This window comes from Melanotaenia boesemani, chromosome 21 (assembly GCF_017639745.1).
Source record: "Melanotaenia boesemani isolate fMelBoe1 chromosome 21, fMelBoe1.pri, whole genome shotgun sequence".
NCBI lineage: Eukaryota > Metazoa > Chordata > Actinopteri > Atheriniformes > Melanotaeniidae > Melanotaenia > Melanotaenia boesemani.
Genome location: NC_055702.1, coordinates 13,155,939 through 13,183,100, shown reverse-complemented (window position 1 = coordinate 13,183,100; position 27,162 = coordinate 13,155,939). Strand labels below are relative to the sequence as shown.

General features: G+C 36.2%; 2 protein-coding genes across 6 annotated transcripts in view; both read right to left on the bottom strand.

Annotated features, from left to right (window-relative positions):
- Positions 1-11,290, bottom strand: part of LOC121632489 (zinc finger protein 385B-like) — an 82,832-nt gene extending 71,542 nt beyond the window's left edge. For all 4 annotated transcript variants that reach the window (XR_006008914.1, XM_041974049.1, XM_041974050.1 and 1 more), the window contains exon 1: positions 11,207-11,290. Coding sequence is in view for 3 of the 4 variants with exons in the window: in XM_041974049.1 (XP_041829983.1) it covers positions 11,207-11,240 (34 nt within the window). In the remaining variant the exon portion in view is untranslated. The remainder of the gene's footprint in view (positions 1-11,206) is intronic.
- Positions 11,291-19,334: 8,044 nt separating this feature from the next.
- Positions 19,335-24,473, bottom strand: LOC121632771 (ras-related protein Rab-5C-like). 2 transcript variants are annotated; one of them, XM_041974506.1, is made up of 6 exons: positions 24,388-24,473; positions 23,126-23,461; positions 22,356-22,507; positions 21,932-22,054; positions 21,710-21,803; positions 19,335-20,617 (listed from the first exon to the last, which is right to left on the bottom strand). In XM_041974506.1, exons 2-6 carry the CDS (start codon positions 23,292-23,294, stop codon positions 20,493-20,495), a joined length of 663 nt encoding a protein of 220 aa, XP_041830440.1. In that variant the 5' UTR covers positions 23,295-23,461; positions 24,388-24,473; the 3' UTR covers positions 19,335-20,492. The 2 variants fall into 2 exon arrangements, with proteins under 2 accessions (XP_041830440.1, XP_041830441.1); XM_041974507.1 differs by lacking the exon at positions 24,388-24,473 and adding an exon at positions 24,151-24,373.
- Between the last annotated feature and the right edge of the window lie 2,689 nt (positions 24,474-27,162).

Sequence of the window (27,162 nt, the reverse complement as noted above, 5' to 3'; positions counted from 1 at the left end):
AGCATCTCTGGCTTGAAGGTGTTAGATGTTTCAATGCTCCCACATTCCTGTGTGCATTTCTCCCCAATCACAGTTCAGCCACCCTTTCCCTTTATTCCTTTGTTTGGGAAGGATGTGATGAGTTGAAGACTCATTTTCTCTCCACAGATTTTAAGATCAACTAGTTGTCTGGTATGATGTAGTCATGTGAAGGGAAACTACTCAAATGCAAGCACACAAGCATGTGCAAAACATAAACTTATATAGTTAACAAGAATTTCAAAAAAAGCTGCAAATGCTGGAAGTTTAAAATAGATTTAAAAAAAACACTTTTGGCGGAAATTAATGAAACCTGTCACAAGCCTGCATTCTTTGAGACAAAGATAAGGTTCTTGGAAAGAACAAAGGAAAAAGGGTTTATATATACTGAGGTACAGTAAGTAACAGCTGCAGGTACGGTAACTGAAAACTAGGACTAGGTATGTCAGAAGAGCAGAATGCAAGACTATGAGAAAGAAAATTAAAACAAAAAGCATTGTAACATAACAAGAATGCAAAGTATGATAATCAAACAACAGGAGCACTCACTGTTCTTCTCTCGCCTCTGCAGAACAGCTGCAGCCTGACCAGATGTGAGCTGCTCATGTACACTAACTTCTTCAGGTCCAGATTTTTTTTCAGGCGATCAGTGTGTGGACTGATTTTAAATCTAATTTATGCCACCTTGTAATGGATACTATAAAAATAGAAATCTATACTGAAATGGTCATAACTAACTGTACACGGTTTACATTATTATTTATTTTTCTTTGTCAACCTAATTTCTTCCCAAAAAAAGAATATGAGTCAATATGCTGAATAAATCAGTGTGTGACAATATGTGCACAATGCCACAGAGCCAGCTTTTTGGCTTTGGTATAATTTGAGAGACACTTAAAAGTTGATGCACACTAAAGTCATTGTGATCTGTTGTAATGGATTTGATCTATTACCATCTACAGGCTGCAACCTTACAATTATCAAGATACTATAAAAGTAGTGAGACACTGTACATGATTCTTTTTACAGTCTGTGAGCATATAAACACTAAACCAACATAAAAATCTAATAAAAATAGCTCAATGTTATAGCTCAAAAGACTGAACAACAAAGTGCTATATATAGTTAAACACAGTATGCAAACAAAGTTGAGCTAACAGAACAAATCTTGAATAATAAAATCTATTTCAAGGCACATCGTTGGTGTGTTGAAATTGTTATTTGTGCCATGTGTTGGAAATAAGAGAAAATAGAGCTACTAAAAGAAAGACTGGTGCCATGTAATGCATCACAGTGCAGTTCACAAAATCAAAGGATTGGACACAAGTAATAGGCAGCACTAGTAATTCGTATCTTATGCTGCTGCTGTTTCAATCAACATTTATACCAATAATTTCAAAGGTCATAAACAAAAGCTCCATGTGTGTAAATTCCTTTAAAGATGTGATTCCTGAAGGTCTCATACCCATCTGACAAAATATCTAGCATGCCAGATATTTCACTCGAGATGCGGTGGGAGGAAATGAAAAAGGTAACTCAGAAGAGAAATACTGTAAACATGGTCAAGAGCATTGGGAAGAAAGGACGTTCTATGTAATCTTAAATAAATAAAATTACATTGAACGTGGGTGGGGACACCAATACCTCTCATTTATTGTTTTTTTTTAAGTTTCTGTCTGATAGCCATTGTGAAAACATGTATTGCAAGCAGATCACAAGCCAAGGGCGTATATTACCTCTTTTTAATTTATTTTTATTTCACATGGATTTCTATAGTTTGAAGTTTGAAGACCAGAAAGACAAATAAGACGTCATGTCTGGGTTCATGACAGCAGTGTGTGATTTCTATCACCAAGTGTGTTTTTTTTTGCTGCCACTTGGGGCCAATATTAGATATATGTAGGACAATCTCAGCTGTAAGTTGCCCATGTTGTGTTGGTGCTTTAGATTTGCTTTGCTGTGGAAAACAGAACAAAATAGGGGACAAACTTATGCTTTGCAGCAAAATTAAATACTTGAATAATAAAGATTAATTTAGATATTATGTGTGTTTTTCATTGAAGCCTCTTGCTACGTATTGTTTTATGTGCTTTGTCCTTTTGGTAATAAAATCACTTATTACTTATATTATTATTACTGTACAGCCAACACAGCTATGTAGCTGCCTTGTGTGTTATTCAGTGATTGCATTTACCATAATCTCTGACGCTAGCCAAAAGGCTAATTCGCTGGTGGTCGTACAGGCACACATTTTATAGGTGTGGCATTGTATGTAGCTCTGAAGAGATGGGATAAAAGTTTTTTGGTCGTGTGGTTAAAAAAAATATCGTTTTTTCTGCTGTGTGACTACATCTTCTACAGCAGCTTAAAAAGCGAGGGTGGAGGTGCAGCTTGTTTGAAGACACAATGGGGAGGCTGCCTATAAAAAGGTTGGCAACCTCTGGCTTAGAGGACATAACAGCCCAACAGCTTCACAATCCACCCCCTGAGCTTCAGTCACGGCAAAAACAGACAGCCGAAGCAGACCTATGCTATAATGGCTCCTTCAATTAACAACCGTTTAATTTGGTCTGCTTGAGTGGTCTTTTGAGCTCAGTAGTTATAGCCATTAGAGAAAATTGTGAACCATTTAATGGAGGAGCAAATAGCAAAATGATTTCTGTGTGAAAATTCTGGATGTGAACATAAGCTCTTTGATCTCAAGGAAAAACGGGGAGGACAGAAATGGACGCAAATGGACAAAATGCTTGAAAAAAAAAATCTGTCCATTTGTAGCATTATAGCATGGTGTAAAAAAAAAAAAAAACATTAAAAGGATATTAAAACAAACTAAAAAGAATAAAATAAATTTAATAGAAACAGAATAAGCTTAAACAGATAAAAAGAGACAACAGAATACATACTTTGAGGTATATATGATACAAACAGACCTAAAAATACATCATCACTGTCATAATCATCACCTTAGCTGTCATCATCATCTTCACCATCCCCATCACCATCAATGTACATATCTGAGAAAACATATTCAAAAATTTTTTTGAATAAAATCTACCCTCTTAGATGCATTAAAGTGTGGCACCTAAGAGGGTGCAAGTCTAGAGTTTATATTGTATGTCTCCTGGCTTGTGTGTTCCTGTGTGTACTTAAAGTGGAATGCTTATCAGTTTTCTTGCACTGCATTTTCTTATAGAATTTGTTTTGAATTGAATTATTTTGCATTATTCTGTGTGGAGTTTGCATGTTCTCTCCATGTATGTGTTGGTTCTCTCTAGATTCTCCGACTTCCTTCTACAATACAATAACACGCATGTTAGGTCAATTGGTCACTCTAAATTCTCCCATGGAGTGACTGTGAGTGGTTGTCTCTGTTGGCTCTATGATGGACTGGCAACCTGTCCAGGGTGTAACCTGCTTCCCACCTGGTAATTGCTGGGATAAGCTCCAACCCCCTCACAACAGTGCATTGGAATAAGCAGGTGTAGAAAATGGATGGATGGATGCATGGATGGATGGATGGATGGATGGATGGATGGATGCATGGATCATTTCACATTTTATCCTCAATAAGTCAAAGCTATGTGATTAATTTTGCATGAATCTTAACCCAATGCAGATAAAACGAAGAATTAAATTAAAACAGCTGAAACCTCTGAAACTCCCCGGAGCTAAGATTAACTGTAGCTTAAAGTTAAAATAATGCAACTTTTAGGATTTGTGTTGTGTTTTTGCTCCTCCTTCCTCCTAGCTCTCCTGTGTGGCTGATTATTGGACAAAGCTGTTCCTGATTTGGCTTCACCATAAAAACGTGGGATTGCTCTTTGTTCAGTGCCAGTTCGTCTGCTTACCAGCGGTATTGTACGGCCATCTAACAGTTGAGTTTTATTTCCCTTTCTTGACTTTCAAGTGATCCTGTCGGTTTTTGTCCCTTTCTTTTCAGCTTAGGTCAGACTGCATGATGTTATTTTTTGTTTCCTGAATTCAGCCACCAGATCTTCTGCATTTTGGAAGAACTCCATCCACAGCTTTTTAAGAACTTCCCAGATTTTTTGTTGCTGTTAAACCTCATTTTACTTTCATCATCTCTTCGTTTCTGTGAGGTTCCTGCCATCTACCCTCATCCTAAACAGCAACACTTCAGTAGAAAATGACCTTGAAAAGAAGCATCCATTAAAATCAAGTCAGTGCTGAATTTGATCAAACCAAATGGTGAAATTCTCTTACTCTTACTAGTAAGGACAGTTTATCCTGTATTTTTAACCTGAGATGATTATTTTTAGAAATTTAAATCAGCATTTTTTTCTGAAGTAAATTTTCATTTTATTGTTTACTGCCCATTTTCTGATACAATTTGAGTCGTGATCAAATTTATAGCCAAAATATTAGTTGGACCAAACAGTAAACAGAAATTTGTGTCTGTTCATGTTCATTCTGAAGGATGTTTTGTCTCTAACCATACACAAATTGTATGCGGATATATGTACCTGAGCACACCACATACACACACACACCTAAAGATAAGCACTGCTTTTACCTGCTGTGTTGAATCTGGGCCTGCAATCCAGCCCCAGAGGGAATGGAAAGGTAATGGTGCGTATGAAAATTCAACTTCCCACACAAGGTGTCTGTGCATCACATGTCCATATGATGGGCACTCTAAGAGCAATCATTCATCTGAATCATTCAGGTCTTTGCAGACATCTAGAAAAATGCATTTTTGTATTTACAGATATATGATAAAATATGATGTAGACCAGCTAATGCATGTATAGTAAATTGGCCAAATAACACTTTGGTCATGGGAGCAGCATGTGAGAAAGCATGTTTTTATATTCACTGTAAAAAAAAAACAAAAAAAACACACACACAGGAAAGACGGATAAACTAAGATTATCTGTGCTTTGAGAATACTTTAGTACCTGGCTTTTACCATTTTAGGATTCTTATATTTGAGTGCATCTTTCAATATCTATTATGTTTAACCTCTAGGGAGACTCAGATTCAGCACTTTCATATTGTTCTAATCAGAGACGATGATTCATACTGTCACAGTAGTGATATATAAGTTAATACTTGGTGTATTAAAAGTAGTTTAAATGTTTTTGCTGTCATAACATGTCTTCTATTGATTGGTTGTGGGTATTTTGACATTTTTCTAAGAACCTTGAGGGACTGTTTTCTCACCATGACAGATATCTGTTAGGGAGAATCAGTAGAGAGTGAAAGAAATGGCTCTAGTCAGTTCTCACCTCGGAGCAGCCAAATAAAGATCAGTTATTTGTCCAGAGGCAGGTTTAAGCTGCCACAGTGCGAAGGAGACCGTCATCTGACTTGTAATGACACAGTCCGAAAGCCATTACGCTTCTGATGGGAGACTTAAGCAGAAATCCATTTTAGAGTAGTGTATGAGGTGAGGCAAGCTCAGTGGGGGAGGCTGGGAACAACAATCTGCTGGGAGTCTATTGTGATAAGGTGTACACTGGTGGCGTCCACATGCAATTTGCTTCTGGAGGCGTCCTTTTGATGATGACTGTTTGTGCTTTAACCGACAGGCCATTTTAAATGACGCCTGACGTTGGATAGCTTATTTTGCAAGATAAGCTGCAGAGAATAAAGACGAGCTGCTTTTCTTCTAAACATATAGCGTTTCTCATGCTACTGTTGGATATCGGCAGAGAGAAACGTTCACACAAGACAACGCTGCAATAATAAAATCCAGGCAGAAAATGGCTGCCATGTGCTACACTGCATGATGTGAGACTACAATGTTGTATCACTGTGGAGTGTATTTTCTGGAACTCTCATTTGTACATTTCAGGTTAAATAAAGGACACTGATCAACAGAGGTGATTCAAATAGAATTTTTAACTGATTACCTAGCTATAATAAAATTCTCTGGTATTTTAATAATTTACTAAAGACATTTTCAAAGCCAAAATAGGTTCAAAATAGGCGTAATTACAGAGTCACAAAAATAAAGCTAGACCTTTTTCTGATTCTTCATCATCACAAGGATTTAATATCTCAAGATGGGTTTTAGCAAGATTTTAAAAGTTATGTAGCTATGAAAACATATTAAACTGATTATTTAATGGTATTGCAAATAATGTATCTAAAACTATTTCTAAAGAGTCCTTTTTAAAATAGAACAGAACTTTATTGTCATTGCCACAAAAGTGCAACGAAATAACAAATTTAGGATACGCAATTTAATTATCGGACTTAAACCTCATTGAGTAATAAATGCTGCTGACAGATCACCTTTGAATGACATCAAAGACAAAGATATATAAAATATACTGATTACAAATATACAGTAATGTTTATTGAGACTGTGCAGTCAATTTAAAATTACCATACCCTATTCTCTCTAAATAAACACCCATCATAACAAAACTGTTGCATTTGCTTTACAGCATATTTTTGTGATTTATCTTATTTTTAATAATTTTCAGGTCATTTATGATTTTATTATGATTTTATTGTGACTTTTGCTATTTGTTGCTGCTACTTTTTAATGCTTTCCTTGCACCATCTGTAATGCTTTTAATGTTTAATGTAAAGCATGAAATGTGCTATACAAATAAACTTGCCTTGCCTTTTAACACAACAACAATGAGGGAACTGTTTAATTTTTATGGTTGTGTATTCTACTGGTTTAATTGCATTTTACTTGGCCAAGTGTCCAGAGGCTCTTCAAATAAAGACGGAGGGCACTGAGTGCCAGCTGGCTGTCATAGCCATTAGTCATAAAACACATTAGGAATGCCACACACATGGCAGCTGTAGCTTTCATGACTACCAATGGGACACCTCATCAATCTCTATTAAAACCAAAGTGAAAACGGCGCTCTCTTTTTATTTTATTTTTTTTAACCAACTCTAAATCATAGACTAAAAAGTAAGGACTGGTGTAGACATTTCTGCTATCATGCTAATCAATGAATAATGATCTTTTGCCCAACCACCCAAAGAAAAAAAAAAAAACATTTTGTTCAACCTTTGTTGGACTTTATCAGCAGAAGCCATAAGTCCATTGACAGTTAAGAGCTGGAGCTCAAGCTGCTCCCATCCCAATCTCGTTCCACATGATTATTCTCAATTTCACAGTTGATGGTTTTTACTGAGACAGACGGCAGCAGCCAAATGCCACAATACAAAAGAGAAAGCACTGACACAGGAGAGAAAGTCAAAGAAGGGGCGGCAAGAAGATAAGCAGGTCACTGAACTTCATCACCAGCATTTGGGCTGGAAGTCATCTGTGAATGTGACCTCCCTTTTGCCATGGTGCAGAATGGTAACATGTGTGATACTGCTGGATGTTGTCTGATGTACAGTAGCAAGCTGGCATAGCCACACATTCAAAGTCACAATGATCAATGTTGGTTCTATCAGTGAATCTGAAACCTTCTGATGGGAGACATGAGGTTGTTAGCTAACAAAATGGACACAGAACGAATACAGAGAATGTAGTAGTTTGCAAGAGACATGGTTGCAGGAGCATATCCCAGACTAATGTGTTTACACTGCTTTAAGACTGTAACAGCAGACCGAGACAACAAAGTGAGCGGAAAGTTGAAAGGCAGAGGTACTGCAGTTATCTTTTACAACCGACGGTGTCATCCTGAAAATGCTACTGTAAAGGAGAAGATCTGCACACGGTACATAAACCTGTTAGCTGTGCAGCCAGAGATGTCAGTTGTTAGTAGGCTACACAGTCATGCCCTGACCAACAAAGTGAGAAAACAACAGTGTGTTCAGTCAGAGGCTTCTTCAAGTATGCTGAAAGACAGGAAGGTACAGAATGTTTCGCTCTCTGGAACATGACTTGATTGTGAATTTATAATCAATAGTTTCTCATTTTTAGAAATATATTATATAAAATATAATCATTTCCCTTGGGATAAATAGAATTTTCTTCATTAAAAATGATTCTGTAACAATTCCAAACACAGCGTATCAACACTACTGTTCCTTAAATGCCACCAAATGAAATAATAGCTTAAACATGTTTCTCGGAAGAAACCCTACACCAGTTAAAAGGATAACTGCTTCTCATTCACTTTGACATGACTTATTAATCAAGAGGCACATAAGTAAGCCTAGGACCAACAAATATTTTAATTGCTGATTAATCTTCTAGTTCTCTTGATTAAGCAGTTTTCTGACATTAGACCAGAAAACAAAACAGTAAACAATCAATTCCTTACAACCAAATATAATTTCCTTAAAAAGATTATTTGTCTCACTGAGAAATCACGACCTACTGGGTTTTACAATCACACCAGACAATAAAATGTTATAAAACCTTTCAACAAAGGCATCAGGGAATGTTTGAAATACTCGTTTTAAAACAAAAAATGTTTCGTTGTAATATAGTTGCTCATTTATTTTCTGATGATCATTGGAAATGATTCATCAACAAGCTGTTTCGGTACATGCAAATGCAGAAATTTGCAATCTGTGTGTGTGATGCTGATAAAAGACTGGTTTGTTAAAAAAAAAAAAAAAGTCCCCTGAATCCTGTCAGTAAAGGTTTTGTTTTCTTGCAGCTTCTGTCCCCAGCTTCCAAGCTCTTTCTTCGCCACACTTTTTCCCTCACAAAGCACTAGGTGGCCATGCACCATAATTTGCTGCACCTTCTTAAAAGCTGTAAGATAAGCAGACCTCTCAGGTCCTTTGCTGCTACTCACTGATGTTATTTAGAGCTGCTCAGACTGTAGCTTCGTTTAAAGACAGTAAAAAAAACAATTATATTTTTAAATCTGTTTATTTTGCAAGTACTCGTGTGCAAGCTGTTATTCCAGTTTTTGCATGTCTTTTTAACATCAGCTGCTGTGAGTTTATCTTTGTTTGAAATTCTGTAAACTGCACAAATATTCAGTCTTATTTTGAGATTGGGAAGTGTGAGTCTGGCCCAGCTGAATACACACCCAACTGAATCACACATGCTACTTCAAAAAAACAAAAAACAAAAACTGCAAATTCTCCTAGCCACACACATGTGGAGTATAGTGAAAATTACAGCATCCCTCTAGAGAGTGGGCAGTAGGAGATGCGGGATTTGATGAATCAAGGATCTTTTGTTTGCAGTGAAAAAGACTGCTTCAGTGCAGCTTAAAAGACCATCTTAGAGGCTGCTCTTGGCAGGCAGGCGGCTGTCATTTAGAGCCATTTAGTTCTGAAGCGGCTGCAGAGGAGGACAGAGGAGAACAAGGTCACTTAAAAAGGATGCAGAACATGATGATGTGGACAGTTTGGACTGTTTAAGTGTGTCTGCTCTGCTTGAACTGAGCAGCAGAAGAGCATGTCATAGCAACACTTAGAGTAATGATAAAGTGGGACACCCATCTTAAGGAAGATTTATAAACTGAAATGGACTATCAGAAACAAAGTTGATACACAAAGAGTTTGAACATTTTGAATGATGTAGTGAGCATGCACGTGTGCTTAGTTGGAGATTTTCCCTCCACTCTTCACACTCTTCTCTTTCATGAAATTATAAAAGGTAGCAGACAAGTAAGCATTCATCTGATTGAAATCTGCATCTTGAGGACTACATGTAAGCACACTGAAATTTTAAGAACAAGTTTGTTTTTTTTTAAACAAAATACAAAATATTCAGTCACTTCAGGAGCTACGTGGGCCTTTCTGATGTTGGTCATTTGGTTTCATTAAACAGAATAAGAATAAGGAGCAATGCCTTACCTTATAATATCACTCAAGTTTTGCATGCAACCTGTACCCTAACATTTTCATGTCATTCAGTGTAAAAAAAAAAGTGACAAGCAAAAAAGGAATGTGGTGTTTAAATTCAAGAGGAAATAACTACTTTCCCTTCTTGTATTTCATAGAGCAAAAAAATAATTTACAGATGGAGAAAATAACCACCAGTCACTGAGTGTATTTCTGTCCTTTTGGGGGGAACATACAGTACATACAGGCAGACAGATTTATTAATATGTCTTGCACTTTTTACCCTCACATGTACTCAAAGTTATTTGGGGTTCTGCCTTCCTTAACAAGGACTGAAACTCAGTTAATAATCAGAATCAGAATACTTTATTAATCCCGGAAGAAATTGTGTGCACATGAGCATGCAACATGCTAAACCACGTGCACTACAGTTGCTGTGGATCTAGTATGATGCTACATCACATCAAGACATATTATGGGAAGAAGGCACAATGACAACAAAAGTATTCATGAAATGGATACGATAAAATCCAGGAAAAAAATTCTTCAAAGTTGTCTCTTATTTCTTTTGGTGATTTAACGTCTAATTTGTTTAACAAAATTTATCCAGGGGGCTTTATATAAGCATCTACACTAGGATACAGACACACACACACACACACACACACACACACACACACATACAAACCTAAAGCAGTGATGTGAAGACAACAATATCTTCCTGGAGACAATGAAAAAATAACTTTCCTGTAATCAAATATTTAAATAATTATGCTTCTTTATTCACCAACCTAGTAATGACTTTGACCTCCATGAACCAATAGCCGAATTATTCATTAATTATGACTAAAGCGGCTGCCATCACTAGCAATTAATACATTTAATATTTCCACCTTTATATCAAGGTTTTTAATCTGCTACTATTTATGTTAAAATTATTTCTCCAAATTAACATCCTCACTTTTCAAAGATGTTATAGAGACCAACCAAAAGAAAAATCAGACAACACCCTGAGAGGTTTAAAAAAAAAGGAAACCAAAACCATTCATAGTAGGCTACTAACTTTGTAATAATCGCAACAACTGTGCAGCAAATGTAATTTTAAAGATGATTTTTTTTCCTTCATAAATATTATCAAGCAACCCATGAGCAAGAATAGTCAAATATTCACGTTAACATTTCATTGTAAAAAGCCACAGCTGCAGGTTGTGTTGCATATTAGCCTACAAGTAACCGAGTACTGCGACAGCACACCTCCATACATTAATCTTGTCTAACCAAGATCAATTAAGCATATAAAGTTACCTTCTACTACAAAGAAATAGCTTATTTTCTTGTTCCATAAAGTTTTGGTGAAAAGAAATGCATTTCTTGCAAATGACAACAATACTTCATAAACATTTATTCGGCAGAAAAAGCAGGAAAATACGTCCAAAATCCATCTCAGACAAGTCCAAGCTCGAAATGTAGAAATTAAAAACGGGTTTCCTACCTGTGTGAGACAGCTGCACAGCTCCCCTGTCCATTTCCAGCTGCCACAGATTACCAGCGCGAGCTCGTCTGCCTGTTAAGCGATTCGGTCCCGCGAGCGACTCGATAAACCACGCGGATAATGTGCGCGCGCGCTGTGTCACAGCCGGTCGCCGCCTGTGCGACAGAGATACCAAAGAGAGAGAGAGACGTGGTGGTGGTGGTGTGTTTGCGTGTGTGTGTGTGTGTGTGTGTGTGTGTGTGTGTGTGTGTGTGTGTGTGTGTGTGTGTGTGTGTGGGGAGGGGGAGGGGGAGGGTGGGGGGGGGACACATTCGGTGTGAACACTGGAGCATGAGTAGCACCGCGCGAAATACCAAAATATATAACCTATTATTAATATATATATATATATATATATATATATATATATATATATATATATATATATATATATATATAAGTAAAACAACACCTGAACACACTTAACTTCACCAGGAGCCAGATTACAGTGTCATATTTACAAGAAAAACAATATCAGAAATTAGAGTGGTATTCTTCAGACCTGATATTACAGACATGGGACCATAAAACACAAATTAATCAGCAATATTTGCAGGAGAAAACCAGAAGATTTACAAGATAATGTAATCAGATGTAAAATTTCAACCACAAATCCTGCTCTGGGCCCTCACAACTATAACTTTGTGACTTTAATATAAGTATATATAGAAAAATGTAGTATGCTAATGATTAATGTAAAATGGGGGAAATTCCACCACACATACTAAACATCTATGGCTGCATACATCTAGTGCATGGTCATTTTAAGGCTCTTATGGATATTACCTTGAGCAAATATCCAATATACCCAAAATATATAATATTTTAACCTATTTTAATTTTCTATACATTTTGTTCCCTCGCAACAGTTTATCTAATTCTGTCCATTTTTTTGTTCAGTCCTGCATTGGATATTTTTTTGTGTAATTTTGTTTCTTACTTTATTCCAGTTTGTACTGTAATGGCCATTCTGGTTGATTTTGTGCCACCCTGTTAGGTATTGCAATGGTTGGATGACTTAGAAGGAACAGATTTAAGAAACAACTGTCATAAGTAAAGTAATACAAGCTGACATACTCAGAACATTTGTTACACATTATGGATCATCATGGAAATGGTTTGTGTTTGAAGGTTCTCATTTTCCAGATATCCTTTAGTCTGTTTCTGGCTAATGTTTTTTAATACAACATTCCAGAAAAAATCCTTCTGTTCCTAATAATCAGTAAATTCATTAAGAAGATCAATTTAAAAAGCTATTTTCTGTTCTCTCACTTGATTTTAACCTGCAGTATAAAAACAGATTTATTTGTTGGATCAGTTGCTCATTTAATGAAAGTAAATTTCTGAATGGACTCATTGTCTTTCTAAAACTGCCACTGGCATTTACACAGCCTTGAAATAATGCTAATGTATGTCTATAAACAGTTCAGCTTAAAACCTCCTACCAGATAATGGCCCTTGCTGCAAGATAAATTGTTTGAGGGGTCACAGGACAATGTTGTCTCATTGTGACATGTCAAACCCCCCCTCCAACCTTTAGGTCATGTTGGGTCCTAGCACCAGCCATCATTCCCCAAACCCACCATGGTCAGATCCTTTCATTAACATTGCTGAGCTATGTTCAAAAGCAGATGCCTGCAGATGAATCTGGGAGTACAGTGACATGGGCACATGCCTGCATGTGCAGCGGCCAGCCCAGTGGTGTGTGTTTGGATCAGCTGTCAGCTGCACAGTGATGGATGCATGGTGGAAACATACTTGGAGTTTAAGCTATGTCCTTGTCATTGAAGTCCTCTGACACCCTGCTTGACCTCATCGCAAGGCATCCACCCTAAAAATAAAGGAACACATGTGCTTGTATGTGGATCGAAGTGGAGACAAGTGTGTATCATATCAAGGGTTCTGATGTCTTCGCTTTTGGGCGTGGATACAAACGAAAACAACACAAATGCACATACATGTACACAAAGACTAGATACCTCTACGAAAGGAAGATCAGCTGCCTGCTTGGGTTAGATTAGAATATGTAGGGTACATTCAGGTGCTCCATTTCTATGAAGCTTGAGTCCAATCATCATGCTGCTGGCATCAGACTTAATAACAGCTCTCGGCAACACCATCATCTTGAGTGCTCTCATTAAAAGACATTTTTATTCTGCTGTACTCAAAATCACCAAGAAAACCGGCCAGGACGTCAGTTTAACCTGGTCACCATGGCAACAACCCCCTCATTTTTCCTTAATGCACTGACTTTGTCTTTTGACTTTAAAGTTTGATTGAGATGCCACTTTCAGGATGCCAGTGGTTCATTCTGAATCAATGAAGTGGGAATGTAAAAGAGAAGAATGGCACCACTGTGAGCTGAGCTGAAGCTGGATAATGGCTGCACTTCACAGCTTGGAACACAGCAACCGTCAGTGAAGAGTATTTGAGCTTGACAACAATATCCTCCCTCTGGCTCAGTTTTACAGTCAGTGGGTTCAGTTATTAGTTCAAAACAGTAACATTTTGGTCATTTCATGTGTTGTTTCATCTGTGACTTATCTAAGCCATCTAAAAAATTTAGGCCCATGAATAAAAAGAAATCCTTTCTCCCCATTATGACAGATGTCAGGAAAAGAAAGGGATGTGTCTTCACCACTGAAGAGGTTCAGATGAGTTCTTTAATTTCTTTACCAAAATTATTAACAGAAAATTAAATTGATCAATGACCATTTTATCTGATGCCCTTGGACTTGTGAAAAAAATAAAATCTGTAATAAAAAGATGGTTTTATCTCTTGTTAATAATAAACCTTTCATGCGTGGTGACCACTACAGTTAATACCTATCTAAAAGCAGGTTTCCATATTTCTATTTTACACACACACACACACACACACACACACACACACACACACACACACACACACACACACACACACACACACACACATATATATGTATATATATATATATATATATAAGATCTGTGTGTGTGTCGGGGGATCTTTTGAAGCCCTTTAAGATTGATAAGTTGGTGGTTTCTGTCAAATGCTTATAGCCTATATTTTGTGTGAATAGGTTGTGGTCAACTTACTCTTCTAACCCAATCATTACTTCCATGCACAATTTCCCACACTAAACCATAGAAAAACTTACACTCAAAATATTATATATAAAGAACTGCATTTGAGTTATAAGGTTGCATGTGGCTTAAAAGAATTAACATGCAGAATTAAGGAGGAACATATTCTTTAGGCAACTTCTTTTACCCATAAGAGCCCAACGTGACATATTTGTCACATACAATTTCTGAGACATTTTGCTTCAATTTATGGTATAAACTTTGCTCAAAATCCTGTTAAACACAGTCTGATAATTGTCGTCTGTCCTCTAATGGATACCCAGAAGCAGAAAACCACATTATAATATTTTTAAACTATCACATGGTAATAAATGGTAGATATCCATCCCAAAAAAGGTTAATTTTTTGTTACATTTTTCTAAAGGGCCAAATAAAGACCTCATATTTAAAAAATTTTACTTTTCTTACCATTTTTTCATGGTTTGGGCCTTAACAGGTTAAATCAGACTAAATGATGAAAAAAAAACTTTAACAATAAAAATACCAAAAAAAAAAAAACAACAAAAAACTAACAAACACTAAAACAGTAAGACGCCTTTGAAAGGATGTAAATAATCTACTGATCTGCCGTAGCTTTATGACCACTTGTGTTATATAAAGGATTTCTGACCAGTTTGTTCAAAACAAAAATCAACTGAAAGAAGTCCTGAAGTGCATTACTGGGATATTAGCGATTCATCTTTTGGGCCCTGTTGGTTGTGCAGTCAGACTGCAGGTCCTTTTCAAACATGACGTTTACAGTGTGAGCAGATCACACACCTTTTAAAAGCATTGAGGAGGCTGTGTTTGCCTCTTTAGAAAAAGTTTATAAAAAAAAAAAATCACAAAAACTGACAGTCTCCTTGAACACAAGGCTTGAGAAAGTTATTAAAAACAAATTCTGTATGGTCACTGATCAATTTAAAAAAATATAAAAAGTCTTGATCAAGTGTCTTTTTATGTTACTTGTTAAATAGAGTTACATAACTCTGGAATAACTGCACATTGTTCACAAATATTTTCAGAAAGTAAGGAGACTTGACTTAACATAACAGTGAAAGATACTGAAAACCTCTAAAAATCTAAGCCTCAGTTAGATCATGATGCATCCTGGGTGAGGTGGATGACTTTGTACACCTCCGTCCTTCAGGGTCAGTGTCACAGAGCTCCATTGATTGTCAGTGAGGTGGTGCTGAACAAGAGAAAAGGGAAGACGATAAGAGCTTGACACTTAATGTAATTAATGTTGATGCAGCACTTGGGAAAACTGAGTCTTGATGCCTTTTAATGTTTTTTCACCCTTTTAACGGAAACTTGTCTTCTACAAAACAAGAAATCAATTATTGTTTTAAATCTAAACCATCAGTACTCACCAAATGTCAGTTCATGATACAGTGTGGATGCTTAGTACATAGCAAAAGGCAGCTTAAAGGCATTACTAAGAAAAATATATATTTTTAATTACTATACTTTCACCTGCCTTTTTATGTACACATATTCTCCCTCTTCAGGCTACCATCCAGTTGCAGCACAGTTAGATGTTTCATTTTAGATAAGAGCAAATTATTGTACCACATCACACAAACGATCGCTATCAACAAAAATCTCAAACTGCTCCACAGAATGCAATCCAGATACCGTGTCCCCATGTCCTTGGTATTTAATGACGTTTCACTCTGTCCGGAAAGATAGAGGAAATCCATCAGAGCCAATGTTTTCTCACTTTGAACTGGCCTATGCCATAAAATTGCTCCACTGGTTTGTCAAGCAAAAGCACATTTAGCTACCAAAGCTAATCAGAAAATTCTTGTTGTTATGACAACCACAAATATTTAGCCACATTACCTGTTTCAGTGAAACACAAGAGAAGCAAGAAAACAGTGGAACTAAATGAAAGCACATTTATTTTCAGACCACATTTCCATTATTCTGCAAAGCTCCTGCTCTAAACACAGTCAATTTCAGTCCGGCTCTCTCGCCATTATGATTCACAGAGGCCAAGCATGAAATGAGTTTCTTTTTAGACAGAACACATCTTGACTGACAGCTCAACAAATGAGAAATCATTTACTGTGAACAGAGTGCCCGTTTGCTTTTGGCAGAAATATGGCCATTTCTCTGAGGCTGTGTGTGAGCAAGTGTGTGTGTATTCAAATGATTGTAATGATTTAATGTACAGTCTTTTCTGGTATTATAGCCACATAAACAGTCACAACACTCAAAAGGCAGTTTACACAAATTTTTAATGTGGTTGATGTTGTTATTTATTTAACATACTTTTTCTCTAACTTGTTTACCATCAGCTGTCAGACTTCAAGCCATTTGCTGGATCTGTGAGGGAACATAAAAGCCTTTCAGGCAAATATCTTGTTTTGATGAATCTGGGATAGTTAAAATAACTCAATTTGTTAATTTAAGAAGTAAGTGAAATACTTTATTTAACTTCTTTGTTCCGGTGTCCAACAGGACTGTTTCTGTAGAGAAGATTATCCCTTTTGAAACTGTTACTCAGTGGAAGAGACAGCAATTAATCTGGAAACAAGAGTGAAGATCATCTTCAGTCACGAAGCACCTGAGGAATGACAATTTTTACTGATTGGAAACTTCTCTTATGACATGTGGTTTGCATCACGCAAAATCTATTTGAACATTGTTTCCAGACATTACCTTCTTTTATGCCTGGTTCCCACACAGGTCTCCATACATATCAAAATCTCATAGAATCTCAAAGATCACAGGTATGTTTGCAAAACCCTGGTTTCCCGTTTGCCTTCAATTACTTTTTAGCTTTTGTGGTGCATTTGAGAGATATTGCACCATGAAAGACAGTTTGTCTTGATTATAAATTGGACAGTCAAACTGATTTCTATCCTTTTTAGCCCCGTGCCTATTTTTAGGCCTCTGCTTGAATATTACAGACTCATAATGAAATTAGTATAGTTCTGCAACTACAGAGTATATTTAAATATATATGGAGTCATAGTAAAAGGAAGAGAGTACATAGCACAGATGTAAAAAAATTCCAGGCTTGTCTAAAATAAACTAAAAAACTTTCAGGGTGAATTTAAATATCCCTTTGGAATGATGCAGCTGTAGCTTTAAAACGTTATCAAATCAAATCTGATCAAGTGAGAACAAAATAAGAGCGGTTTTAGTACAGACAGTTCAGGCAAGGTCTCAAAAAATGACCATTCAGGCACAGTTTGGCACCTTCTGTTCTCAAAGTCACTCAACTTTGAAAAGATTTATTATTTTCACATGAAAAATCCCCATGTATATTAAGCTAACTTTGGCATTAAATTGATGTGTGCATACACAATAATTCTTCCATCTTTTATCAACACGTCCTGTCAGGAAAACCTCCAAATCTGTTTCTCAGTTTACACCATTGGTCCTGTTTCACTCACAGAAATGTTGAGCTTGACACAATGCTAAAGTCACTTCATTATAGTATTTAACAATGATATAGAAATGGCGCATTTCCCAGTATCATGCAGCCAAAACATTAAAAATTCAGTGTTAAATGCTATGCTAACATAGTTTAGGTCTGTAACCATAGATTCCATGAACATTTAATTGTATTGTTGTCATAAGGTGTCATTGAGATAATACAGATAAAAAAAAACAAACAAAATCAACAACAAAAAAAAAAAAACACCGCAAACTAAAACCTAAAAAAACCCCATAAATTTAGTTCAGTGTTTTTCTTTAACTTTTTACGCTACACTTTATTGTATTTGTGGACTAAACTGCATATGTTCAAGCTCAGTGCACTATACATAAATGACACAGATCGTATTAATTTTTTATATCTAATATTGCTGTGAGACCAGCTGAAGCACTGTTAATGCACTGCAAATTTCTCCAGCCAATTTTTAAACCTTTAAGATCTTCAAATGGCTCCACTGAAAGGCCTCTGATGAGCAATAGGTGAACTACTGAATTAAACCTGAGTGAAAAAGTGTTTTAAGATGAGATGTGGGGTAATGGGTTAAAATCAAGTGAAGCAACGCTACTGTGTCATTCATCTGCAAGACTGCCTGAACTACACCTTTCCTTGTGTTTGGCAGTCTACATATTGTTATACTTTCAATGGTGACTTAAAATACAAATGCAATCACTAATGGTAGTTTCTCATTTCCTTCACTTTAACATCACGACCTTGCAAGAAAAATGTATTGAATACATAATGGTTTATCAAAATTGTTGGTCATTATTTCATGATACTTGAATAGGCATTTAATTGCATACTTGTTTCAGCTGAATATATACTTTATCTTTTGTAAATCTAAATTATTGAGATGTCTTTGTATCATGACTCAAGTCTAGTGCTGCCATCTTGTGTAGATATGAGCAAAGTGCAGCCAGAGACCCATAAACATCCCACAAGACCATCTCAGACTTACACTAATAGATGAGAAAATTGTAAAACGCATGTTTGATATGTCAAAAGAAAATATGTAAGGTTTACAACATTAACATTTTTGTATTCTCTATTTTTGTAACTTATCAGGGCAGAAATAATAATAAAAATCCTTGAAATTGTCTTCCAACCTCATTCTTGTGTAGAATATTTTTAACAAGCCACCACACCAGCAGCAACCCGAACTGTTGATACAAGGCAGGATTGATTCATGCTTTTAGGTTAAGCAAAATTCTGACCCTACCATGTAAATATACCATGACTCATCACATCAGGCAACTTCTTCTGCTAATGTAGCCCATATGCCTCAAGGTTTGATGTGTTGTATGTTCAGAGATAATATTCTTACCTTGTAACAAGTACGTTATTTGAGTTATTGTTGCCTTTCTGTCATTTCCAAATAGTCTGGCCATTCACCTGCCATCAACAAGGCATTTTTGTCTAAACATCTGTTGCTCACTACATATTTAGTCTTTTTCAGACCATTTTCTGTAAACCCTAGAGATGGTTCGCATGAAATGCTCTTATATGTCAACACAGCAAAACAGCTCAAAACAACAGTAGTCTTGCATGTTATTTATTACTTTAGATTTACAAGTTATTTCACATTTCTTTTAAAAAAAGACTTAAAACTCTGGTGTTACAGATATCAATACACAATGAATGAAAACAACTGTATTTGTTGCACATTTCAGAAACATCTTCAGATGTGTGGACTATCAAATCATGACGCGCTTCAACAGGCAAAGTTTTTCAGCCTGCGTCTCATCTGGATCCTTCCCAGGAATAGCAAATACCTCCTTTACACCTGGCATAAAATGTGATGTTTCTTTATTCCTTGGAGAAGGAAAAATTAGGAAAAACCGTGAGTGTAAATCCATGCACTAGGATTGCTATCATCCAGGTCGCAACAATTTCCACGACTGGATCGCAGTTAGATGTAAATTAAGTCAGTCGGCACAATCTGGCCGTATTTATTGTCCAAGCCAAACAAAGCCGCACTGCAAGCTTCACACGTTTAGCAGAAATAAAAAGTCTTCACTTGGAAACACTAAAATAAATTCAATAATATCCACAAGTAGCACTTTTTTTCAGGACTTGGGAGGCACTATGCCAACCCCCAGCTATGCAGATGTATTATCACATGTTAAACCAGGTGTAAATGATCTAAACTGCAAAATGACAAAAAAGAAGAAAAATGTCATTTGCAATTTCAGCAATAACAATATTGGGATATTTATAGTTTCCATAAACACTAAAGTAGAGGAAAATTACATGAGTAGAAAACATGTGTGTGCATGTATAAATATATATTGTATGCTGTATATACTATATACAGACAGACACACATTTAAAACATACACACATGCTCAAAGAGATAATAGCAAACAACCTCAGCATCACGCTTCACAAAAGTAAATTCAGACAGTTAATAATCAGCTGAGACAGAGGCTGAAGATGAAATGGGAGGTAGACAGACAAACAGGGGAAAGACAGAAGAGAAGTAGTGAGGGATGCTAGGAGTTCCCTCTAGCTTATGATTTTATTTTTTTAAAAAAAAGTTCCTTTAATCAAAGAGGATCCAGATAATCTCATCTGTAATCTCAGTTTAAGTGCAGGAGGGGTGAATGGCTCTGCCCTCTCCTGCCTCTCTGGGCTTTAGCTACGTGCTGTTCTTATGCTCAAAGCTCATTCGCTAAGTTCATCGTTGTGTATTTGCTAATGGCCGCCGCAGCAGCCAGTGCTGCGACCCTGAGGGGTGGCTTCTTGTAGATCCACTCCTGTCCTCGTCCGCCCCCCTGGTCCAGTACCGGCCTGAGTATCATTCTTTGGTAGCTTCTTTGCTGCAGGAACAGACATTGAAATATAGAACATTTTCAGTGATAAAATACATCTTATGTTGCACAAACTATTTTTCTTTTTATCAAACACAATTAACTGTACAATGAAATCTCCAAAAAGTAGAGGCGAGTAGATGATTTTGGGTTAAAGATTCCAATTCAGATCCACTGACAACACAATGAGCTTGGGCAGAGTATGGATACTAGCAGGTTGTTAGCTGGTTTTAAGGCTTGGGAATGTGTATATTTATTAAAAATTTCATCTGCTAACGGTGTAAAACTAAACCGCAAATCCTTCAAATGTAATTGTTTGGAAAAAAGAAAAAAAAAAAAAACTCATGATACTTAAAAATTTTCAGCTTTTAGATAAAGCAGCTTTACTTTAATGTTGCTTTGGTATGAAATATGCACAGTAAGCTCCATATTTACTATGGCAATGTATTTCAGCTGTTCACGAAACCATATTCAAGTTGCAGTTATGATAAATATGACCATGTACTGAAGATTGCAGCTTTAATTTCTCAGGATATTCCTCTTCACAATGGAGCGGTTTCAGGAACACAGCCAAGAGCAAACTTTTCAAACTGCCCCCAAGTGGCAGCAACATGACATAACATACAGTACATGTGCAAAACACAAACACATTGTGGCTACAAAACCCTGTTAAGCCCTTGAGTGATTTAAACTTTATAACTGAACCATCTTGCACATCTTTAAAGAATACTGATGACCTATTTCTTTTGCACTGATGGGCTGTGGATTCACATTAACAGCTTCTAAATGTAAAGACCACACTTGGAATCCAAATATGTAGAGGGGAATACGCCTGAGCTGCAACTCTTCATCCAATTTGAATGTGATTAAACCTTAGAGTCTGCACTTTTAACCTATATTTGCTGTATAACTCTAACTTAAATATGCTTATGTTTTGTTCTTCTGCTGCGTAGACTTTATATTCTCCACTTGTTCAAATAAATGCAACTAACACCAAAGCATGTGCAGTTCCTGTTGGGTTCTGTTCAGGAAATGTGTCACTTATTTATTGACATACTATAAATATGATCTACTGGAGCGGTGAGGAGTGAATTTTCTTACCAATAGCCATAAAAATTTCATTGACATTCATAGCAGTCTTTGCGGAGGTTTCCATGAAGAGCAGACTGTTGTCGTCAGCATACGCTTGTGCTTCCTGTGAACAATACTTACTCATGAAAAACAGTTTAATGTAATGTTATGATGAAATTAATAAATAAATAATAATATGACCATCTTTTAGACATTAAAGGGAATCACATTATGACATCATCATCATCGTACCTGAAGCTCAACAGCTCTTTTATTTGCAATATCTGCCTTGTTGCCTGCCAGAGCAATCACTATGTTAGGACTGGCCTGTCTCTGTAGCTCCTTCACCCAGTTCTTTGCACGTGCAAAAGTGTCCTAAAAACAACAAATTTTATCGTTATTGTAATTAGTTTTGATTATTGTCACTTGACAGCATGGCCACTAAAGGCCACAACACTCATCGAGGTCTAATTTTAGACAAGAGGTACTTACACTTTGAAATACAGAACCGGAACTCGAAGTATTTTTCATCCTCAGATAACATCTTAAACATATTTCTACTTCAACTGCACTTTAAGTAGCATGTCATTGCAACTAAATGAGTAAAACAAAAGTATTGACAACAACAGCAAGTGCTTTAAACATGATAATGCATTACCCTGAAGGTGAAACTTACTGTGTTGGTGATGTCATAGACCACAATGGCTGCTTGAGCACCTCTGTAGTACATAGGAGCCAGGCTGTGGTAGCGCTCTTGACCTGCGGTGTCCCAGATCTCAAACTTCACAGTGGTGTCATCCAGACAGACAGTCTGTGTAAGGAAGGCAGCTGAAGAGAAAAGAGTGATGCACATCAGTGATTTTGATCATTGATTTTTTTATCTCATTATTCATGCTTGAGGGTCAGACTAGCTTGGTCATGCTTAACACCACAGCCTCATTTGACCAAATCTGGGAATGTCAGAACTTTTCAAATAAGCTAAAAGTGTGGATTTTTTAAAAAGAAAAAATATATTAAAAAGCTCATTAAAGGATCTAAAAGTTTAGAGGTTCATTTTCTATCCAAGCCACACAAAATCTAATCAAAGTCTAACAGTATTTTTTACTAAATATTGTTTAAAATGATCAAAATAAACGCAAACTAACAAAAAAAAAAAAAAAAAAAAAAAAAAAAACTGTTGCTAAATATGAGCAGTGTTATTTAGGCAATGTTACAATACAGCTGTTTTAAACAATATTTAACATCTTGGGAACACTGGCTGATTTTGTTAGAAGAAAATACATTACATGCAATATATACAACAAATAAATACTGTTTGGGGAATCACAACAGAACCACAATCTAGCCTTTATGTACACAGAAAGATAATCTACCCACTGATCTGAACAAAGCTTTAAAAGAATATTCAGATTTTTAAAGACTGAGAGACCCATTACAAATTCATACCTCCAATGGTACTCTCCTGGAATTCATGAAACTGGCCTTTGACAAAGCGCAGCACTAAGCTGGATTTGCCCACTGCCGACTCCCCCAGCAGTACCAGTTTGAACTGGCAGATTTTGTTTGCTGCTCCAGCTCCATTAGGCCTGTTTGCACCACCACCACGCCCAGCCATTGATAGATAGGGACTGTTATGGATGAGGCGGCCTGAGATGGTGCAAAACTACAGGTCGACGATATGTAAGTACAGCAGCCGAGTCAGGAAACACAGGCACCGGTGCTAAGAAAGGTCAGTGATCACACTTTGCCAAACCAGATGGATGGAGCAGCAGTAGAGTGTCCCTTGAAAAGCAAGAAGATAAAAATTAGGGGACTAAATGTTTTCGTCCTAACCACAGTTGTCTATGTTGTCAATCTGTGCTCACACATTTAATATTTCAATATCCAAAGCAACTATTACCGACTTATACTATTAATAAAACCAGCAAACAGAGTTAAAGTTTTTAATTACTGATTTCTTTGAGTATTACTAAATCAATCTCTAATCTATAAAATGCTAGGTAACAGTGAGGAGGAAAAACAAACAATCATTTTAGACAATGTGTAGATGTATTTTATGCGTGTGTGTATGTGTGTGCTAATCAGGAACATAAAATGCCATATAGAAATAATATGTTTAAAGTAATTTGGAAACACTGTTTATTAAATATTTGTACTACAGGAGCCCATTATCAACATCGAAACCACAACTATTTACTGTCATCGGTGATGACATGACATTGGATATAGTTATGTTACTTAAATATCTGAGTACCTGACAAAACAACAGAGGAACTGGACATCTTTTATAGCTTTTTGAAATAATCTTAGCAGCTGAAAACTGACATCTTTGTGGTGTGAACATCACACTAAACAAAGCCTAGGTTTTTTTTTTTCTTCCCTTTTTTTTTTTTTTTTTTACATTATTTACTTTTTATCTTAAACACAAAAGCATTATATTCAAAACAAACTGATCACAAAACCAACCTAACTTACTTTTTTCAGTTTGATCGTCTGAGCGGATAAACACAACACTAGAAAATTAGCTCCGGGGCTAAACCTATTCTCTAATAACGACTGGAAGAGTTAGCAATGCTATTGTTGGCTAACGCGAAATATTACTACCAAGAAACAAAAGAAAAGAAATCCTGAGGCCTATACCAACAAAGACAAACAACATCAACTCTACACAACAGATACAAAATGATGACAATCTTATTTCACTTTACCGCTGTTTGCTGGTTTTATCCTAAAACACTTTCAGGTTCAGCAAATTTTATGCTTCCGCTTTGCGTACCAAAAACACTTCCTGGATTTGTTCATCATGTGACGTATTACATTAACCAATCAAATGAGAGGAGCGCAGCCACGTTAACAGCCTTTGGAGGTAGCCCATGTCCCCACTGTAAGTTTTGTGTTCAGAAACACAAGTTTTTAGAATCACTAACCCTTATTTGCGCTTCTTTGATTGCAAGTAACGTCATACTACGTGCTAGATAAAAACGGTCCACAGTTTAGAAAGAAACAAAATTATGTTAATTGAATTTAAATGAATAAATATGATGATACCACTGTCGTTGGGCTCGAGAGACAAGAATGAGACGGCATACGGCAAGGTGGTGTCTGCTTGTGGTGCTTGAAGAACACTGAATATCGGTCAAACCAAAGAACTCACATTGGACTTCAGGAAGAACAGACAGGACCACCTCCCCTTTTTCTTTAATGGATTATCCACATTCTGTTTCTTCCTTCAGGTTTCTGGAGACTCACATCTCTGCAGAACTCTCCTGGTCTAAACACATTACGGCCTCAGTGAAGAAGACTCAGCAGTGGCTGCACTTCCTGCTCATCCTGAGGAAAAACAAATTGGACATAAAGCTGCTGCTGGCCTTCTATCACTCCTCAGTGGAGAGCATAATAACATACTATTTAAGGGTGTGGTACCCAGGCATCTTAAGGACAGGAAGAGAGTGCACATGATCATAGACATGGCCCAAAAAATCTCTGGCTGCCCCCTGCCTTCCCTGGATGCTATATTCCCGTTGCCTCAGCAGAGTCAAATCCATCACTGGTGACCCTTTACATCCCTCAAATTACCTGTTCGACTTATTGCTGTCTGGACGGTGCTTCAGGTCAATCAGACCTCACACTTCCAGGGTCGCAAACAGTTTCAACCCCATTTTTACAGACTGTAAATAAACATTAACCATGCAGCAGCTATCCTACCCCTTCTAGGCAATAAAACTGGTCAGTAACCTTACTCAAGCATCTGTTTGCTGCTGCCATTTAGGCCACTCGTATGCCATCAGCAGTTATTTATTTGTGATTGTGTAAATTTCCATTTTTTTTGCATGTATTGCTTCTGTGATTTTAATGCATTTTCTTTTTTCTTTAATTACCTTTTCTCAAAGTGCTTTTATAAGAGTGCACGATTGTTAGTAGACCACTGCAATGTCATTAATTTGTACAATAATAATAAAGCCTATTCGTTTTATTCCATTCTAACAAAGCTTTTATTAAATCCATAAAAGAGAAATATTAAATTTTCTTATAAATATTTTCTGATAATGAAACATAAAAAGTAAAAAATAAAATGTGTTTCTCTTTTCCAATATCTGTTATCTTTACGCTTAATTGTTTGGTTGATTATCATATATATTTTTTGTGTGTTTATATTATAACTATTTTATTTTCATCATTGGAAATTCTCAGTATCACATTTAAGATTAATTTATTGGCCAATATTTGCCAAACCTCAATTAATAAGTTTTTTCTCTGTTGTTTTCTTTGACATTATCAAACATAAATTTTACATGTATATGTAAATAGTTTTTTTTTTATTTCTTTTTTAAAATTGACTACATTTATTTTAATATCAGTTTCTTTGCATGTTTAAATTTTATATTTGAATGTGCTGTTTAAATATTCTTGGATCTGATCACATTAAATACAGAGGAGCTCACTGTTAGGACATCTACTTCATTCAAATATTTACCATAACTTTACTATGTTTGTTTGTTTTTTTCACTCTAAATATTAATCTATTGTATTTTTGCTTATTATATTTTATGCTGTTGCTTAAATAATTGAAAAACAATTGAACACTATCTTCTAAAAAAATTCTTTCCTAAATAAAATACATTATTTACCACATGGTGGCGCAATGGTATTGTAAAGTGGAGCATTTTCAGCCCCTAATAAGTATTAACTAATGCTCTTTAAAATAATGATTTACACTTAAGTAAGTCCTTTCCTGAAATAATTTTTTCTTTTTTAAAAAATCTGAAAGTTAATTTTATCAAGTTTATTTCTTGGCATGTTATCTTTAAGTTTTACTAAAATACTGCTTTTGTAACCAACGAAAAATAAGCTTGTACCTTACTGTATGTATTTTGTGGTCTGTTTCTATCTTGTTCTGTTACTATATAGTTTCCCTTATTCAGTTTATTTAATTCTATTTAATGTTTGTTTTGCACCTTGCTGTAACGTTTTTAATATCTTATGTAAAGTGTATATAATAATAGACCTGCCTTGCCCTTGCTTTTGCAAAAGGAATAGTTTAGTAGGAGGAATGATACAACCACTTTCATAAAGGTTGTTTCACAAAAGTAGAATTCAGTAATCCAGGGTAAGAGAATAAAGCTGTGTTTGACTCAACTTTGTTAGAACATCCTGGTTTAATCTGTTTCACACAATATCAGTATAAGCTGGGTAGAAGCGACTAAATAAATGCAGGTGTAATTGAGTGCTCACAGCCGTCTTCAAAAACCACAAGGTTGATCAAGGTTGAACTCATGCTGACGTGGGAAACTACAAATGTTTTACTTCATTTAAATGAGAAACAAATTAGTTCCTGACACTGTCCCCCATTGAAGAACATGCTAATGCAGATTTAATAAGCTCGTCTAGTGCATGCTTCAATTCAATAAGTCAGTAATGTGGAACTCATGAAAGCATAATCTGTGACAGAATTCAGAAGGCATAAAACCAGCCTGGCAGCATTA